The sequence below is a fragment of the Pinus tabuliformis genome, chromosome 3_1 (assembly GCF_031772625.1).
Source record: "Pinus tabuliformis cultivar Carrire ecotype Pingquan chromosome 3_1, CPIR1, whole genome shotgun sequence".
Taxonomy (NCBI): Eukaryota; Viridiplantae; Streptophyta; class Pinopsida; order Pinales; family Pinaceae; genus Pinus; species Pinus tabuliformis.
The window spans coordinates 437,763,468-437,784,803 of NC_142301.1; the positions used below are offsets into that span (position 1 = coordinate 437,763,468).

General features: G+C 32.9%; 1 protein-coding gene across 1 annotated transcript; it reads right to left on the reverse strand.

Annotated features, from left to right (window-relative positions):
• Window positions 1-20,140: 20,140 nt before the first annotated feature.
• LOC149187640 (putative disease resistance protein At4g27220) lies at window positions 20,141-21,046 on the reverse strand. The gene has a single exon (XM_089409725.1). It carries the CDS (start codon window positions 21,044-21,046, stop codon window positions 20,141-20,143), a length of 906 nt encoding a protein of 301 aa, XP_089265851.1.
• Window positions 21,047-21,336: the final 290 nt, after the last annotated feature.

Consider the following 21,336-nt stretch of genomic DNA (forward strand, 5'->3'; position numbering starts at 1 on the left):
CATGGGCTGGCAAGATGAAGGAAGGAGGCGTAGTGGTGGCAGACGTTTATAATACTCTATGCTACCAGGAGGTGCACAACACAAAGGTATGTTGGTTTTATAAATTTTGGAAAACTAAGATTCCCATTAAGATAATATTATTTCTCTGGCTTGTTTGGAAAAACAAGAATCTAACATGGGAAAACCTTCAAAAGAGGAATTCGCAGGGGTCGGGGTTATGTTCACTGTGCAGGAATGAGAAGGAGGATAATGTACATCTTTTTTTAAAGTGTCCTATAATTGTATAGATCTGGAGTTATATTGCTGGTTATATTGGTTTTCCATACAACCAATATGATAACATCAATGATTGCTTGAATTGGTGGAGCAAACAAAAATCCGCATGGCGAATGATTCTGCTTGCCTGAGATATGGCGTAGGCGCAATAGAATTATATTTGAGGACTATAAGGAAAATGATATGCAAGTGATGGATCGTATCATTAGATGGTATTCTTTTGTAAATGTACATGACAATGGCCCTAAGAAGACTATTAACAGGAGGACTGGCCCTGGGATTGAGTATCCAACTGGTTTTTTTGATGGTGCGGCACAAAGGGGCATTTGTGGGTGTGGTTTTTGGATCATAATAACAAAGGAACAAGAATTCTGAGTCCATTTGGGCGTTGGCAGGGGCACTAATATGAAGGCTGAAGCAATGGACCTATGGTGTATACTTTGGTTTACATCCTTTCTGAACATTCCCACCATCCACATTTTTGGAGACTCTCGGACCATCATTGAACATGTACTAGGAAGCACAAAAATATATCAACCAATGCTACATGGATGGCTCAGACAAATTGAGAATCTTTGGGCCTCTTTCAAAGACTCAACGATGCAGCTTATTGGACAGGAATATAATCAAAATGCAGACCACATGTCCAAGATGGGGCTACAGGATGCTCTGGTCGGGATGCATATTGAAATAAAGATGGGAGACAACAAAGTAGAAGTGGGGATACTTCCACTTCCGAGATAACAACAACACTTTAATGGGGTCTTAACTGCAAATATTTTGATTTTTTATACACCCACATGGTGACTTTGTGAATGTTATTTTGTTTTTGTACATAGCATACATTACAAGTAGATATATGGAGGATATCGAATTTTGAACAAAATGAATCATATTTGGTATAGTATTTTCTGTTTTATCTACCTCTGAGTACATAGGCACATAATTTAGATTGATCATAAATATAGCTGAAAATATTGGACTTTTTCTGTGACATTACAAGGAATGAACTATGACAGTATTGATATTATACAATATTTGTTATATATACTGTTTCTACTTGATATATAAAAACATAATTTTTTTTTTTACTGAAAAAAAGGGTTTGTGAAAGGTTCTCTTTGCGTTGAAGATTCTTGTGAGGTTATGTAACAAAAACCCTCTTCTGAAATTACTTATTTTATTTTATCAGTAAACTTCAGATTCAAATACATACTAGTTATAAATGCCATTTTCAAGTTTACCCATTTTCTTAAGGGTTTTGATTTTGATCGAATTCCTTTAAACCTAATTAATTCAGGTAAAAAGGATTTGATAATCCTCTATTAATAGTATCTTGGTTACTGTCTCTTATTTGTTTCGAATAATCATTTAGGGTTATAAGGAAATTCTCCACCCGTTTAAGGGTTCTGTTTTATTTAAGATTGTAAAAATTATTCTTTCCAAAGGTTTCTTATGAGTGCTTCTCGGCCTGTTTGATCTTTTGTAAAATATTTGATTTTGCTATATAAAACAGTTGATTCAATGATGTTAGCTGCAATATTTCCTTTTGCTTCAGAATATCGGAACAAACTCAGATTTATAATTATAGTCACCTCATTAGGGTTTTATACTCTTCTATTCCTTGTTCGTGGTTATTTACGGTACCCATTTCTTATTTTTACACGGTCATGATAAGGTTTTAACCATAGTTGAGAAATTTACTTACACCATGTCTGGCTTTAACTCCAACAATTCTATTTTCTGAACTTATAATATTTAGTTTTACGAAAGAGATGTTTTCATAATTTTTCTATATTTCATCGAGATGAGAAAAAAAACTTTTTTTGTACGTTTTTTATTTTCAATTATATATATATATATTATATTATACTTATACCATGTCTGGCTTTAGCTCTAGCAATTTTCTATTTTCTGAACTTATAATATTTAGTTTTACGAAAGAGATGTTTTCATAATTTTTCTATATTTCACCAAGATGAGAAAAAAAACTCTTCTATAAGTTTTTTATTTCTAATTATATATATATAATTGCTCTTTTCCTTTCTAACTCGAGTCTTCCATATCAAGGTACTATCTTAATCTTTAACTCTTATTTCATTTCATAACTTCACTCTTTCTTTTTGACATCTATGTTTTCCTTGAATATGTTAATTATTACCATTATATTGTTTTCCTTGAATATGTTAATTATTACCATTATATTCCATGTTTGTACCTTGAATATGTTAATTATTACCATTATATTCCATGTTTGTACCTTGAATATGTTAATTATTACCATTATATTCCATGTTTGTACCAGGTAACAACCTTCAACTTTCGACAGAGAAACTTATTACCTTCTGGTATTTCTAATGTTGGAACAATTAATGGTTGATACCAAAAAAATAGGTTGCCCTTTCTCCAGGTCGGTGACTTTTCAAAACCTCCTGGTCACTCGGTTCTCTCGGCGTTCTTGCCCCGTGTACAAACAGTTCCTTACAACGTTTTATTAGAGTTTCAATTCTGCCTAAAAAGGAAGCAAGTATATATGTTTATTTAAATAAATCTAACACTGTATAACTTATTTTGTGACTGTTTGAGTCAAACAGTATTATTTTACATAATTTATACTTGGCTAATATGCAAAGGTATTTGTGTATTCCCAAGACATTAATGGTTTCCACCATTTATACTCAATTCTATTCCCCATTAATATGAAATTGTTAATATTGAATAATGGAGGTCGATTCTATCTTTTAAATTTCTGAGAAAGGTTTTACTATATATTTATATATAGCTCTATGGACTTGAACATCCTTTTTTTTTTTATAAAAAAAAAAAAAAAAAGTGAATAACGTTATTCTTGGTAATCTCTCAAAGCTAGCTTATTTTGCATCGTTGTTTATTTTAGTTTTTTTTTTCATATTAATCTGTTTTTCATACAATAGAATAGTATGGTTTTAGTTATACAAATAGTCTTAATTTCTGTCTTTTTATTATCTTACTATATAGTAGTATATAAACTAGCTATCATTTTTATAGCTATGGTACATACCACTTTGCACTTAATCACATATATAGTTTTCCTACGGTTACATTTATATTTTTTTTAAACATAATATTTTCTTTTTTCACTTTATAGTAATATATGTTTTAAAAACCCGAGAAAAACAAATTCCATGCTTATGAAAAGGAAATAAAATATATTTGATTGTGTTTTTTTCTTTCATTCTTTAATAGCTACAATAACATCTTCAATAATTTGCATATACTAACATCATTCTATCAATCTTGTTGATTCTAATTCTTTTGTCTATAGCCATTTCTCAAATTTAACTATATTGTTCAGACATTTATTTATTAGGATACAAAAGATTTTTTTTGTATTTGATACCTTTTCTAACCATATTGACAACAAAATGCTGACAACCTTTAAAATTTTAACAACAAAACTCAAGGTTAGTATACCAAATTGAAAATAATTTATCTGGAAATTAAAAGTTAAGTACTTGGCTCCTCCCAACCTTGACATAACATCCATCTAGAGTCCCCCACCCCGAGAAACCATGTCTATAAACTTTTCCTTATGCTTTCTATGCTTTCTTCTCTTCATTCTCTCCTCTTCTCAAAATGAGACAAAAGCTAGAGAAAGAGAATAAAAGATAGTATCCCATCTACCACTCTTTTGGTTGTTAATGATTGTCTCCACCTCACCAACAAGTGGTAGGTAGTTATTTTCTCATTAATGAGCTCCTGTTTCCCACTCTTGAGGACAACTCTTGTCTTTTGGGAAACAATTAATTGATCAATATAATAATTCCTCAATTAAATCTAATCATATAGTTTAGTTTCCTAGGACTTATTGGTGGACAATAATTCTTCCATAATTAATTTACAGCCTTTTTCTTTTTCAACGATTTGTACTCAACAATTTATTTCCAAATTTTTCTTGATTCAAAAAATAAAAATATCTTAATCACCACTTTACAATAAGTTATTATTAGCATTAAATTTGTTGATAATTAATGTTTTCCATTGTCTTTCAGTTTAACTCACTTAATAAAAAATAAACTTATACACATTTACTTATAAAAACATTAAGTCAAAGGATTTGACATTGATACAATTTCATATTTGATGGAAAATGTGGATGTTTCATTATTTAAAGGATTGTTTAATAGATGGAAAAGGGCGAACTCAAACATCATTCCATGCCCAACTCATTTAGAAGTGATCTTGGCATACTTCTAGTATTCAACATTGTCCTCTTAAAATGATTACTCACCAGCCCCTTTTCCCCACCCTTATCCCATCATTCTTGATTCTTGGGGCTCTTAATGTGAATGGGTTGGTATCCTCACATCCTATCCCTCATGTGAGATTTACTCATACTCTCTCGTGCATAATTTTGGCAAAAGTTTAAATGGGAATTTTGTGGCAATAATGCAATATCTAAATATTAAAATGTTACAGTTTTAGGGGAATGAGGTACAATCTCCCTATATCATTTTGATTTTGGTTTATGGTCATGTTGGTAATTTTCTCCCACAAGTCCACATCTTCTTAAGGGTGCTTCTAGCCTTGGATTTTGGATTTCCCTTCTGGGAGTTTCTAGTCTTAATCTTGAGTTATCTATCTCTTTCAACTCACAACTCTTTAGATCATAAAATTGTTGAGAATTCGTTCCACCCATCACTTTATCTCAATGGCATTTATTATGTTCCTAGAGACATAATAGACCATTGTTGTGACTATTGTGGTGCATCTAAGGGTGAGATTTGGAACACATATTATAGATTTAGGTAAGCACATCTTAAACCTTTGTGACTAGGAGCTTCCTACTTTTTTATTTCATGTTTGGAAATGAAAAATATGGGAGTCCATGCCTATATCATTGTCCCTTAGAAAATCCTAGCTTAAATTATCATTGCAATAGAGATGCCTTCTACATACATGTCATTTTCACCTCATCCTCAGACGAATCCAATACCATTTTTTTTGTTTTTATGTTTTGGCAAATTTGATATTTTACAAGGATAATTTGTTAAAATCATAACTTGCAAGTGATGCAACAAGACGCATATAATATTTTTCCTTCTTTTGTTGTCTACTAGAATAATGGTTTCAATCTTTTTTACTTCATAAGCAAATATTTTTTATTTTTATAATATATACATTGTTTTAGGGGTTGGTTGAATATCTTTATTAAGAAATGTAACGTATCCATTATTTTGACAAAAATAAAATTTTAATATTCTTTCTTACAAAGAGTCTTTGTTGACCCTCTTATTTTGTTGATTCACTTCGGTAAGTTTTTATGCTTCCACAATTTTTTATTATAATGTAAAGAAAAACATGAATATAAAAATAATACTAATTCAAAGAAATAGATGAATACAAAAAAAACACAATAATACTTTCCAAACCAAATTTTATAATTTAATGAATCAATAATAAAAATACTATACTATACAAATATGTCATCCATTATTCAAGCTTCTCAAAGTTGATTGTAATTAGTGGACAACTTTCTTTTCGTCGACAAAGGTTAGCCTATCAATATAAATGGATTTTATTAATGAGTCAATAATAAAAATACTACAGTACACAAATATCGCATCCACTCTTTGAGCTTCTCAAAGGTGATTGTAATTGGTGGATAAGTTTCTTTTCCTTGATAAAGGTTAGCTCATCTACACAAGTGAGCAACAAACTCATTCCATTGTTTCGAGAGTTTAAGAGGACATGATTTTTTCCCAGGCACTTGACATGCAACTATATATCCTTTTACAAATAAATTTTTGGTTTCACGGTTGTTATAACTAGAATTGTTGCACATTCAATCTATTCTACATATTTCATTATAATCAAATTATTACATATTTATACAATAAATTAGGTGTTAAGATAGTTTGACTATCTTAGCCAGACAATCTAATTAGTTGAGTGAATGGTTGATATGTTAACTACACACTAAACTAGGAGTTAAATCCAACTTACAAACAAGGTTTATACAATAATGAATATCACACAATAAATACAAGAAGTATGAATTAATATCTCCATCACCTTCCCTTAATGAATACTTGTCTTGACCTCTATCTGATAAAGTCTTCATCAACATATCTAACCTTTTTGAAATCTCGTAGACTAAACTCCATCATGTTATCTTGTAACCCTCATAAAGGTGTACTTCTAAAGTTGAATTTCTAGGTCCCAGATTTCCACCTCCCTAAACCCCTAAACCACACATCTCTCAAATTCGATTATTGAACATAATTCCACCAATTAGCTCATAATTTCATTAGTAGACTACAATGCACATGCAATTCTCTACAATTAATGTATACTCCTTCCTTATATCAACAACTTTTGAATTAATTGGACAACCATCCATACTGAGTTACACTTCCACTTGATCCCTTGAAGATATAGTTTCTTTAGACCATTAAATCAATTTGTTACTTGTAATGATTGAACTACTAGCCATTCTATTGACATACTTCCATCTATTGAGATACATGGGTGCCATCTGATGTACTTGCTAGTTATGTACTAAAGTGTCCAAGATATTGAATGTATCTGATGTCAGTATTACAACATGACCTCTTTTATATTTTATTTTGGAGATTCATCATCATTTATTCTACAAACAAAGATAATGCTAATACATATTGACAGTAATTCAAAAACTTAACTTTCTACTAGAACTAATATATCCACACCATCTTTGAGAGCTCCTAAATTATCTTTTGAACATATCGAATAATATATAAGAAATTTGAAATCTTCCAATGCCTTATGATCCCTTTCCTTCAAGCTTTTTATCTTATCAAACTTATGTAGGAAAAGGCCAAAAATGATGAAGAGGCAGTGTTGCACCCAATAGTGAATTGTTTAAGGCGGGGTTGAGGGCTTGCAGTGGAGAATTCACATCTTTGTTTTGAGGATTGTGATAAATTCGCAAGCATGTATCTTAATTCATGTTGAAAATAAAGAACCTCATTGCTTGGCTCCTCTAAATTGATATGCCATTACAAATTGTCAAAATGGATGTTGTTTTCCAAATAGATGATAAGCAACTAATTTTCAGCGTTATCTAGTGCAATAACCCTATTCTTCCGATCCTCTGCTAGAGCCAGTGAAAAGGGTGATCTCTACATAAACCAAGTATTTGTGCCCTTAATTAACTCCTTTGTCATTGTAAGATTTTTTAGCACTTTATAAATATTAGCCACAACGCAGAAATGAAGTTCTCTAGAAAGAACCTTGAATGACTCGATGATGGGCTCATAATCTCAGCGAAATAAAATAATCTACTCTCACACACTTATGTTAATCTAGTCATACATTAAATCAATCTAACATTTTTCTGATATACCTAGACTAGCTATGATACCAAATTATAATTGTTATGCATTCAATTTATTCTACATATTTCATTATAATCACATATCACATATTTATACAATAAATTAGTGATTGAAATATATTTACTATCTCAGTGAGACAATTTGACAATTTACGTGGTTGAGTGAATAACTCAACTACAAACTAAAGCTAGGAACTAAATCCAACTAACTAACAATCATTATATGATGATGAAACTAAATCCAACTAAGTAATAATCATTGTATGATGATGGATATCACACAATAAGAACAAGATAAGTAGGAGTTAAGATCTCCAAAACTAAATCCAACTAAATAATAATTATCATATGATGATGGATATCAGTTAAGATCTCCAACGCTTAAGAAAAGTTTATAAACTTTTTAAAATATAATCTATAGACATAATTTAATAATTTAATTATGGTTTATAATTTATTTTTATAATTAGTTGTAAAATTAAACTAATTAACCTTTATTTTATAGTTAAATTTATTTAGTTAAAAATAGAACTTTTAAGCTCTTGGTGTCATAATGCAAGGTGATCATGGCAGTGAGTTGTATTCAGACGTCTTTTTGGTCCAATTGGGTGATCAGGTCGCAAAATAGGAGAGCCGTGCACAGCTGTAGAATGTGCAAAATAGGAGAGCCATCAAAATCAACGTTGCGGGAAAATAGAGAGGCCAAGAACAAGATATTCTGCCATTTACGAGAAGCAGAAACCCAGGAAATGCCAGTCGGCAAAGACTATGACTTTCAGCAAGTGGTTGTCCACCTCACTAAGAACAAGATGCTCTCCATTTATGAAATGACAGTCGACAAAGACTACACAGGCTTTCAGCAAGCCGCTGTCCACCTCACTCAGTCACCACGTTCTCCACGTTATTTGATATTTGTAAATAAAATATGTTTGATGACAAGTTTTGTCTTTTACTTTATTTTACCCCTCTGGACGGTTGACTGTTCTTATTGTAATTGATAATAAAACATGAACTTCAGCTTTTAATTCAAGTATCATTCTTCTTGCTTTCCTATGACTGTGCCTAATTCGGAGCCATGATGTGTCTTTCTCAAAGAAAATTGAATCTCTTGTAAAAAGAATCACTGTAGTGTCATGGGTTTCTTGTACGAATGTTTCTGGGTTATTTTCTCTAGATCCTAAGATTTCTGGGTAATTTTCTCTAGATCCTAAGATTTCTGGGTAATTTTCTCTAGATCCTAAGATTTCTTGGGAAACAATAGTTGCCACAACATACTGTGAACTTTATTTCTTTTCCTATTTCTAGTGTATGCCCTTTTCTTGATTTCTGAGTGAGTCTTTAAAAAAGGCTTCTTATACATTTTCGTTACAGGAATGTTTTAATGTCACATGAAGTTTTTTTAAATTCATTAGTGTGCTCGGTTACCTCTTAACCAGTGTAGTTGCATACATTTACTATTGGTTTATTGGTTTTAGATTTCAATGGTTATTAACTCTGAAATAAGGATTATATTTAGTTATAGCACAAGTTCCCAGGGGAACTTAGGACAGCCAGGTATCTAGGGGAGAAAGCATCAGAATCAATGGAACACACTCCTGAGACAATTCAGATTCAGACAAAGACATTTTTTTTCGTCCCGATGAGCTCCATGTCGCTCTTGTTACCACTCAGCAGCTCTTGTTGAGAAAAAAAAGAGAGGAAAACTTAATTTTCCGCCCATTCGATATTAGTTTCCCTTTTTTGAATGTTCTGTTTACTAACCGCCTTTGGCTGGGAGATGCTTGGCTATCTGCAATTTACAACATGTAATTTTATTTTTCTATATTAATAAAATTACACAAAAAAAGGCATGTAAAAGATATTGCGAAATAAATTGTATCAGTTTTCACATTTGCTGGTGATTATTCAAATGTTATCAGGCAATAGTATGATTGCCATTTTTTAATTGTCTGCATTACACTAGTATGATTGCAATAGTATTTGGTTGTCTGCATTACACTAGCTATTGCTCTAAGTTGGGTCTTTACTATAATAAGTTGTCCAAGATACCGGATTGTGCGCCTCATCTCTGCTTTCCAGCGGTAACGAGGCACTAACCCAACGTTTGTACTTCTGTTTTCAAACAAGGGTTCTTCAGAATTTAAATATTCAAGCTTGTAGGTTATTGTAAGCAACTTAGCTCATCTCAACGTTTTCAACATAAGAAAAGGTTTCGTTATTAATTAATCAATTCATAATGTTTTCAAGATAAGAAAATGTTTCATTATTAGGATCATTATGTCTAACAACACTATGATGGATTAAAAAAAATTGAAGTACAAATCTCTCCGTACATAAAATATTGTTATTAAAATCTCTTATATATATATATATGTAATGTCTTAACAAGATACAAAATTGATGTATGAGATCTTTGTTTGTGGAACAAACGTCTATACAATTATTTGACTACTTAAATCTATATATTGTAGATTTATACTAATTTTTTTTAATATTAATTTGGATAACTTATTTCATATGCCATTAACTTTTAAACCTAGACATTAAACATCTCTTATATTAAATTGTATAAAACACTTGATTTCTTTAAATCAATCAAAATATACCATTAAAAATGTCAAAATACTTTATCCTTTATATTTTGGGTTGGGTTATTGGATATACCCTTAGAAATGTCAAAATACTTTTGAAACCTAGAAATATTTTGGTTTAAGTTATATGGTTCCTTATATGTAAAGTTGTTGCAATTATTATAGCCTTCATAACTAATTTTGCTATTCCATAAATAAAAAAATAAATAAAAATAAAAAATTGTATTCTTAAATTAGTTAACATGTTATTTTGAGATTTAAATTTAAATTTAAATTTCAATGTCTATGAATGAATAATTAAGTGACTTTATTATGATAATTAAGTCTATAATATTTTTAAAATTGTTAATTCATGATAGAGTTTGTTTGTATATATGATGTAATGTTTAACACTAAAAAAGCAAATATGTATTTTATTTTATTTTCATTGAGTGAAAATGTTAAACATGGGATAAATATTATTCAAAGTTAATTAAAAAAATATTAATCTATTATCATGATGATTTTTCATGTAGACATTATTTTTTATTTTGTTAATTTATATAAATTATAGTGATATGCATATTTATTTTATATTTCTTTATTATATAAAATTTTCAATTAATTAATAATAAATAATAGATATATAAATTTAAAATAAATAACAAAATATTATAAAAATCATAAGTTTATTAAGAGAAATTAGTTTAAATGAAAAATATGTAAAATATTTATATAGAATCCATTGTTATAAAATCATTATATATTCATTTCATTTTTTTTACTTCAAAAATTTATTACTTTCTAGATAATTCAAGCAAATTAAGTGAACATTTAATTGCTCTATTCATATGAGAGCTTTTATGATCAACCGCCACTGCACCGTACAACTACAACCATTGTACCACTACGATACTTACTACCAATTAAGAGTTATTATAATAAATTGAATGCATCATGCACTTGGTTAATAGTATATATGATTGATTGATTAATTAATTAATAGTAGTTGTACAGTTAATTAACAATTGTAAAATTAAATCCATGAGTTATGATAATAAATTGAATGCAGCATGTATTTAGTTGATAATATAAATGATTAATTAATTAATTAAATCCATATAATTCTATAATCCATGCATGTTTATGTAATTATGTACCATAGTCTTCTTACTCATCTAAACATTATGAAAAATTCAAGGAAATTGTTAATTTGTACAAAAATTTAAGTAAGTTTTTTGGAAAAACATCTAAGTAAGTTTAACTAAATTTACATTGAGCATAAATATGCTCTATTGGTTACTAGAAAAATTGCTACTATACATTCAAGTTTGGAGAGACTCAAAAAATAATAAAAGATGAATGATAAAAAAATTAAAGAACTTAAAAATGAATTTCAAAAATAATATGACCAATTAAAGAATCAAATTGTTGAAAACCATAATGAATTACAATAAAAGCAACATAATATATAAATTACATATTTTGATATGGGAAAACAAATCATCAAGTTTTATTTATAAGATTTTATTGAAACATAATTCATACAACTTTATTTATAAAGTTCTTTTACAATAGTTTAAGAAAGTGAAAAATTCATGACACCAAAATTCACCATAAGTCCAACTCTTTCTGGTGCCTTGTACTTGCAAATATATTTTTAAAAATTCTCTAGTATCTAAAGAAGACATTCTCACCACTTCTACCTTTTTGTTCTCTATTTTGACTCTTTCTAAATTCTCCAATACCATTGGACAACCAAATACTCTTATTTTTTGGAGTTGTTTGATAGTCAAATAACTCTCTCGCAACATCTTCAAAGCTTCACACTGCATCATGGTAAATATTTTTAATGAGGACATTGCACCCTCATGTATTAGAAGGAGTTCCTCTAATTCATCTAAAGTAACTAACGAAAATATCTCCAACAAAAGAAATGCTCTAGTCTTGCCAAATTCTTTAGGAAACTTCTTTATCTTGGGACACCACCTGACTTGTAATTCTCTTAAACTTCCAAGTTTGTGCAGACATGGAAGCTCTTCCAACATTAAACATCCCAACAATGTAAGAGAACTCAAATTTTGAAATTCTAAAAAATCTGTCTCCATTTTAATGAGAAGAGAAGACTCTAACCGAAGATTTTTCAATTTTATCATTGTAGCCATGTTTATTAAGCTCCCTTTACGGCTCCCAATGGCCGCCGTTAATTCATCTGCCACTGATTTATTACAGGTAATACTCTGCCACCGTTTCCTTAAATTATGGAAACTAACAGCAGTTATTTCCTTAAATTACGGAAACCAACTGCAGTTAAATTAATTTCTTGTTGGGAGCTTCTGGAGTGGTCCATTAGTCCCTCTGCAATTCTCTACCATGATCTATGGAACACTTGACACATAGCCAACAGAAGCTTAATGGAAGCTTGGTTATAAATACTTTTGTTTGGTCTCCAAGCTCACTAACTCAATCCCCTTCAGTCTTACACCATTAAGTTAGAGCGAGAAGAGCTTGGAAGTGCCACACGGATGAGAGATTTTGGGTGAATTTTTATCTATACTACTGCTGCAGCTCCTCATTGTTCGATTCCTGCTGCAGCCTGCTTGGCGTATTTTTCTTAGGCATGATCTCTAATGGTGTTCGTCTTTTATGCAACATGCATATCCAGATTTGGACTTTGTAGGGTTTGTCGATTGTCGTTATTCTATTTTTATTTCATGTCTGGGATTCCCACTAGGCTTTTCATGCTAGAGCAACATGTGGGTACATTTCGTTTAGCTTCATTATAGGCATTGCAGGGCTCCTACTGTCTTTTCTGGGTTGTGTTAATTTCATTTATGTTGTGGAATCTATGATCATAACTTTCTTTGATAAGAGCATCGTTGGAGCGTTTCAGTTTGAATTAAATATTTTGAATAATATTTAGACTGTTTAGAGGAGGCCGGGGTTTCCAAATTGTGAGAGCAGTTGTTGAGGTGGTGTAAAAGATCTATGCAGTTGTGTACGAAATACATCAAAGTGTTAATAGCATCAATGGCCGGAGGTGTGATTTCTTGGGCATTCAAGTTTTCGATTCTTTTACGTGTTTATTCCACATTATAGAATCATTATTATGCTTCCATTTTATGCTATCATTTGGTATCAAAGCGTGTTTTATCTCTGCCTTGATGTTTATAGACATACTTTGTTTGGCTCAATGCCATATTTAGGGGATTTTCTGAATTAAGACATTTATTTGGAAATATGTCTAATTTTTGCTCAATTTTTATTCTTATAATATTTATTTGGTTTAGTTATATGCAATTTGGATAATTGTTGTGCAAATTTATTAATTATGCTCATATTCAATTTGCATGAATTGATTATTTCTGCTCTAATTAATACATGCTATTTTGGATGAGTATACGAGACCCATCGTTGAATGTTATGCATGAATATTTTAGCTTTATTTATGCAATTTATAATTATTCACATATCAAGTTAATTTTTATGCATAAAAGAAATAATGTCTAAGTGATCCATATAATTTTTAATTGATTAGAGAATAACCACAGCATCTCTAATTAAATAAAAGTATATATTATGATTAATTAGGATCACATAAATAATACTTGGACATTAATTGTAATTAATTATAATAAATATAATAAATTTTATCCCACAGGAATTTTTATTATATTTATATAATTAATTAGGATAAAATATTCATAACTTACCCACAGGAACTATGAATTAATAGTTTTATTATAAAGTTCAAATCTAAGATAGAATTTATATCGAATTATAATCATAATATACCTTTTAGAATTATGAATTAAGTGAATAATTTGATAAATTCTATTATAAAGAATAATTGAATCTGCTTGAATTAAAAATTTAGTCCACAGACATTTTTTATTTCATTAGATTCAATTTTTAAGCATGGTTTACATTGGTAAAGCATGAAATTTTATTTTTAGGCCCTCAATTTTTTTAACATAAGCATGTGATCTTTAATTTTATGAAGTTGTACAACCTGCAAATTTCTCTGATATTCGTTGTGATATTCTTGGACTTAAGGGAGATAACTATAAAGTCTGGAAGGAGAGAGTTCTCCTTCATTTGGGGTGGATGGACATAGACTATGCTATTAGGAAAGATGAACCACTGGCACTCACTAATACCAGCACTGCAACAGACATCACGCTTTATGAACAATGGGAGCGATCTAATCGCCTAAGCATGATGTTCATTAAAACTAAAATTTCAGCTGGTATTCGTGGTTCCATTAATCAGCATGAAAAGGTCCGAGACTTGCTGAAAGCCATTGATGATCAATTCGTCACTTTAGACAAGGCACTAGCAAGCACCCTAATCATGAAGTTCTCATACCTAAGGCTCACTAGTGTGAAAGGTGTACACGAGCACATCATGCAAATGAGGGACACTGTGGCTCAATTGAAGAAACTCGAGGTTGAAATATCGGAGTCCTTCCTAATGCACTACATCCTGAACACCATTCCGCACCAATATGGACCCTTCAAAATCTCATACAACACACATAAGGATAAATGGTCAATTAATGAACTCATGACCATGTGTGTTCAAGAGGAAGGGAGATTGGTGATGGAACTAGAAGAAAGTGCAATGTTGGCAATGCGTGGAAAGGGAAAATCTCAAGCCAATCGGAAAGGGAAAGGTAAAGTACCTCCCCAAGCCGATATCAAGAAGGATTCCAAGTGTTTCTTCTGTAAAAAGAAGGGACACATGAAGAAGGAATGCACCAAATTTTAGAAATGGCTTGCGGACAAAGGTAATCCAATCTCGTTTGTTTGTTATGAATCTAATATGGTTAATGTCAATATTAACACCTGGTGGATTGATTCTGGATCAACAATTCAAATTTCGAATTCCTTGTAGGGTTTGTCAAACCTAAGGAAGCCAGTGGGAAGTGAGCGAAGCATCTTATCAGGAAACAAGATGGGCTCGCATGTGGAAGCTATAGGAACATGCTCTTTAACTTTAAGTAGTGGCTTTGTTTTAGAATTAGAAAAGACCTTTTATGTTCCAAGTTTTTCTAGAAACTTGATTTTAGTTTCAAGGCTTGTACCTTTTGGATATTCCTTTAACTTTTTAGAAACATCATTCAATTTATTTTATAAATCTGAATGTGTTGGGAATGGTATTTTGTCTAATGGTCTTTACTGCATTAATTTACAAAACAATGTCACTTATGATTCAATGCATGTTCACACTGGCACTAAAAGATGTGTTATTAATGAAGATTCCTCTAAATTATGACACTGGAGATTAGGTCATATCTCGATAGAAAGAATTAAAATATTGGTAAATGAAGGGGTACTTAATACTCTGGATTTTACTGATTTTGAGACTTGTGTGGACTGCATAAAGGGAAAGCAGACCAACAAGTCAAAGAAAGGTGCCAATAGGAGTTCGAACATATTAGAGATCATACATACTGATATATGTAGTCCAGAAATGGACTCACATGGTCAGAGATACTTCATCTCTTTTATAGATCATTACTCACGATATATGTATCTCTACATGCTTCATAAAAAGAACGAAGCATTAGATGCCTTTAATATCTTTAAGGCTGAAGTAGAGAAACAATGCGGCAAGCAAATTAAGATCGTGAGATCAGATAGAGGTGGAGAATATTATGGTAGATACACAAAAGATGGACAAGCACCTGGGCCATTCGAAAAATTTCTTCAAGAGCATGGGATTATTGCCGAATACACCATGCCTGGTTCACCTAACCAGAATGGTGTAGCAGAAAGAAGAAACCGAAAATTATTAGACATGGTGCAGAGTATGCTTAGCAGCTCCAATCTTCCTAAATCCTTGTGGATTGAAGCACTTAAGACGACAGTGTATATATTAAACAGGGTTCCAACCAAGGTTGTTCCTAAAACGCCATTTGAATTATGGAAAGGTTGGAAACCGAGTTTGCGACATATGCACATTTGGGGATGCCCGTCTAAAGTGAGAATATATAATCCACAAGAGAAGAAGCTAGACCCAAGGACCATTAGTGGGTATTTCATTGGATATGCTGAAAGGTTTAAAGGTTACATATTTTATTGTCCATCTTACAATACTAGGATTGTGGAATCAAGAAATGTAAAGTTTCTTGAAAATGACTTGATCAGTGGGAGCGATCAAACCAGGAACATAGTTTCTGAGAAGGATCATTCAGAATCTCAACCTTCCACCTCAAGTGATAGATTGGTTATTGTTCACAACACCCCTCAAGTACAAACTGGTGTTGAACAACCAATTGTTGAAGTTCCACAAGCTGCTGACGACATTCCAATAGATCAGGTAGTTCAAGAGTTGCCAAGAACTTTTGAACAATGAGTTGAACTACATACTTCTCAGGAAGATGATGGTGCAACATTAAGAAGATCTACTAGACCAAAGAGATCAACAATTCCTGATGATTATGTTGTGTATTTGCAAGAATCTGACTACAACATTGGAGCCGAAAATGATCCCGAGTCCTTTTCACAAGCCATGAGTTGCAAAGAATCAAAATTATGGTATGATGCCATGAAGGAAGAGATGAATTCTATAAAGAGTAACGAAGTCTGGGATCTTGTTGAGTTGCCTAATGGTGCGAAAGCCATTGGATGTAAATGGATCTTTAAGACAAAGAAAGACTCATTGGGAAACATTGAGAGAGACAAGGCAAGACTTGTTGCTAAGGGATTCACTCAGAAAGAAGGAATCGACTACATGGAGACTTTCTCTCCTGTATCTAAGAAAGATTCCTTGTGCGTTATTATGGCATTAGTAGCCCATTTTGACTTGGAGTTGCAACAAATGGATGTGAAAACGACTTTTCTCAATGGAGATATAGAGGAGGAGGTTTACATGAAACAACCTGAAGGATTCCCCTCTAGTGATGGTGAGCAATTGGTTTGCAAGCTCAAGAAATCATTATACGGTTTAAAACAAGCATCCCGCCAATGGTATTTGAAATTCCATTATGTAATTTCTTCTTTCGGTTTTGTAGAAAACATTATGGATCAATGTATATACTTGAAAGTCAGTGGGATTAAAATATATTTTCTTATTTTATATGTTGATGACATTTTGCTCGCAACCAATGATAAGGGTTTGTTGCATGAGGTGAAACAATTCCTCTCTAAAAATTTCGATATGAAGGATATGGGTGAGGCATCTTATGTCATTGGCATTAAGATCCATAGAGACAGATTTCGAGGCATCTTGGGTCTGTCTTAGGAAACCTATATTAATAAAATTTTAGAGAGATTTCAGATAAAGGATTGTTCACCAAGTGTAGCTTCCATTGTGAAGGGTGATAGGTTCAATTTGAACCAATGCCCGAAGAACGACTTTGAAAGAGAACAAATGAAGAACATTCCATATGCTTCTACTGTCGGAAGCTTAATGTATGTTCAGGTCTGCACAAGACTTGAAATTGCATTTGTTGTGGGAATGTTGGGATGATATCAGAGTGATCCAGGTTTAGACCACTGGAGAGCTGCAAAGAAAGTAATGAGGTACCTTCAAGGAACCAAAAACTACATGCTTATGTATAGACGGGCGAACAATCTGGAAGTAATTGGCTACTCAGATTCTGACTTTGTTGGATGTGTTGATTCACACAAATCAACATCAAGATACATTTTTATGATGGTCGGTGGAGCTATATCATGGAGGAGTGCCAAGCAGACCTTGATTGCCACTTCTACTATGGAAGCTGAGTTCGTCTCCTGTTTTGAGGCTACTTTACATGGTGTATGGTTTAAGAGTTTCATTTCTTGGCTTAGAATTATGGATTCTCTCTAAGCCATTGAGAATATATTGCGGCAATTCAGCTGCTGTTTTTATGGCTAAAAACAACAAAAGTGGGAGTCGAAATAAACACATCGACATTAAGTATTTAGCTATAAGGGAACATGTTAAAGAAAAGAAAGTGGTCATTGAGCACGTCAGCATTGAGTTGATGATCGCTGATCCTTTGACTAAGGGCATGCCACCATTTAAATTCAAGGATCATTTAATGAATATGGGACTTGGTTCCATTATGTAGTTTCTCATTGTATGGACAATGTTATTTTAATGAAATTCTTAATTATTGTGATGTTTTCATCATATTTATGTGCACCTTAATTTGATTTGAGAGAATTCATCTGTGTAGGACCAAGAATAAACATAAGGTTTATTCATTAAGAAATTGTTGCCACGTAAATTTTAATAGAAATAAATACATAGTAATACATGGAAGATAATACTCGTCATTAGAGGACTTATCGCCTTGATTCATGTATCTATTACTTAATATAGATTATCAATGGGTTTTAAGATGAGACATTAAGATTGGAAGTATGGACCAAGTGGGAGAATGTTAAGCTCCCTTTATGGCTCCCAACAGCCACTGATAATTTATCTGCCACCGATTTATTACGGGCAATAGTCTGCCACCATTTCCTTAAATTATGGAAACCAACTGCAGTTATTTCCTTAAATTACGGAAACCAACTGCAGTTAAATTAATTTCTTGTTGGGAGCTCCTGGAGTGGTCCATTACTCCCTCTGCAGTTCTCTACCATGATCTGTGGAACACTTGACACATAGCCAACAGAATCTTGATGGAAGCTTGGCTATAAATACTTCTGTTTGGTCCCCAAGCTCACTAACTCAATCCCCTTCAGTCTTACACCATCAAGTTAGAGTGAGCAGAGCTTGGAAGTGCCACACGAATGAGAGATTTTGGGTGAATTTTTATCTATACTGTTGTTGCTACTCCTCATTGTTCGATTCCTGCTGTAGCCTGCTTGGCGTATTTTTCTTAGGCGTGATCTCTAATGTTGTTTGTCTTTTCTGCAACATGCATACCCAGATTTGGACTTTGTAGGGTCTGTCGACTGTCGTTATTCTATTTTTATTTCATGTCTGGGATTCCCACTGGACTTTTCATGCCATAGCAACATGTGGGTACATTTTGTTTAGCTTCATTATAGGCATTGCAGGGCTCCTACTATCTTTTCTGGGTTGTGTCAATTTCATTTATGTTGTGGAATCTATTATCAGAACTTTCTTTTATAAGAGCATCGTTGGAGCGTTTCAGTTTGAATTAAATATTTTGAATAATATTTAGACTGTTTAGAGGAGGTCGGGGTTTCCAAATTGTGAGAGCAGTTGTTGAGGTGGTGTAAAAGATCTACGCAATTGTGTACGAAATACATCGGAGTGTTAATAGCATCAATGGCCGGAGGTATGATTTCTTGGGCATTCAAGTTTTTGATTCTTTTACATGTTTATTCCGCATTATAGAATCGTTATTATGCTTCCATTTTATGCTATCAATGTCTTGTGGTAAGCTTGCCATATTTGTTAGTTTCAATAGAAGTGTTTCCATTTCAAGCATGTTTCCCAATGTTCCCTCTTGAAGTTGTTCTCCGTTGTTTTCTAAGAATAACTTCTTGAGGTGTGTTAAGCTGCCCAAAATGTGAATGGAAGCCACTTTTTTCCTTCTCTTCTTTGGCTCAACTTTTGTCCACAACCTGCTGCATTTGTACATGTCCAAGCACTGCAAAGACGTGAGCCTTGAGATGTTCCTGGGTAAATATTGCAACTCTGTACACTCGCTAAGGTACAAATACTTGAGAGATCTCAACTTGTGTAGGCTAAGCGGTAATTCCATAATGCTTGACCTATCAAGATAGAGGATTTCAATATTTTCCAGATTTACAAAAGATGGAGGCAACCTTCTAATGGGCACAACTGCTAAACTTAGACATACCAGCTGTTTCGAACACCCCACGCTATTAGGCAATGAGGAAAGGGACGTCCAACTTAGATCCAGAAGCCTAAGAGAGATCATACTCCCAATCACCCGTTTTGGAATTTTGTTAAAATGTTTGTTCTCATCCATTAACCATGACCATATTGTTGGACCTCTTAATTATTCTGGAAGCGAACTCATTTCATTGTGGTTCAGCAAAATCCGAGTGCGCCCCAACCACTCGTTCTCAGGCAATGCTGTCAAACCTGTGCCTACACAACAGTAGAAACCTTCTTCCCGCTCCACAATTTGAATTCCCAAATCACATATCACGTCACAGATCCTGAAGAAGAGCACGTGGCCATCAATGTCTCTCATCATGGGTTCGATAAGACAACAATCTGCGTTGAGTTCAACATAAATCCTTCCCGTTTCCAATGGGTCAGATATTGCATCTTTCGCCTGCTTCTTCTTCCTTCCAAGAAGACCTTCCCCTAACAACAACAGAATCACATGATATTGCACATGAATAATATGGTCTTCTATGAAGGCGGCAGTTGCATAGAGAAAGCACAATTGCAAGTTAATGGTGTGATTGCCAGGTGCATCGTAACTCAATCGTAGGTGGTCATACAATTGATGAGATGAGCCTGCTTGCTCATGGCTGTTAGATATTGGCAACCTCTGGGAAACCAATTCCCACTCTTGTGGATGAGTGGTGCCTGCCATTGCCCTCCCCACGGCTTTAATAGCGAGCGGAAGCCCTCCACAGTTGGCACACACAACCTTTGTCGTTTTCTCATCTATATTTGTTGGCGGTTTTCTATTGTTATATGGAAAATCATGAATATAAAATAGCTTCCAGCTATCCTCTTCTACCAAATCCCCCATTCTTATTACAGATGTCTCTGCAACTCCAATTTCTGACAGGACTCTGCGATCCCTTGAACTTACTACAACTCTGGAGTTGGAGTGGTGGGTGAGCAGCAACAAACCCAATTCCTCCATCAACTGGGAACCATATCTCCAAACCTCATCCAGAAATAAAGCAAACCTCTGAGTCTGCAATCTCTGACTCAACCACATCTTTGCATATTCATCACCCTAGTTTCTATCTAAATCTATCTTTGTAAGCGTGGCTATTTACATTCAGAGTTCATTTCTAAGATTCGTAAAAGATGGATTATTAGAAACAATGAGCCAAAGCAATAAGTCATCTCCGAAGAGATTTCTCACCTTTGGACTGTTGAAGATTTTTTTGAGGAGGAGGGTTTCACCTGCTCCATTGTTTTCAACCACCCCAATGTGAAAAAGAGAGCTACCCTCTTCCTCTGCTTCCACCACAAATCTCTCTAATACTGCAAAGGTGTCCTCTT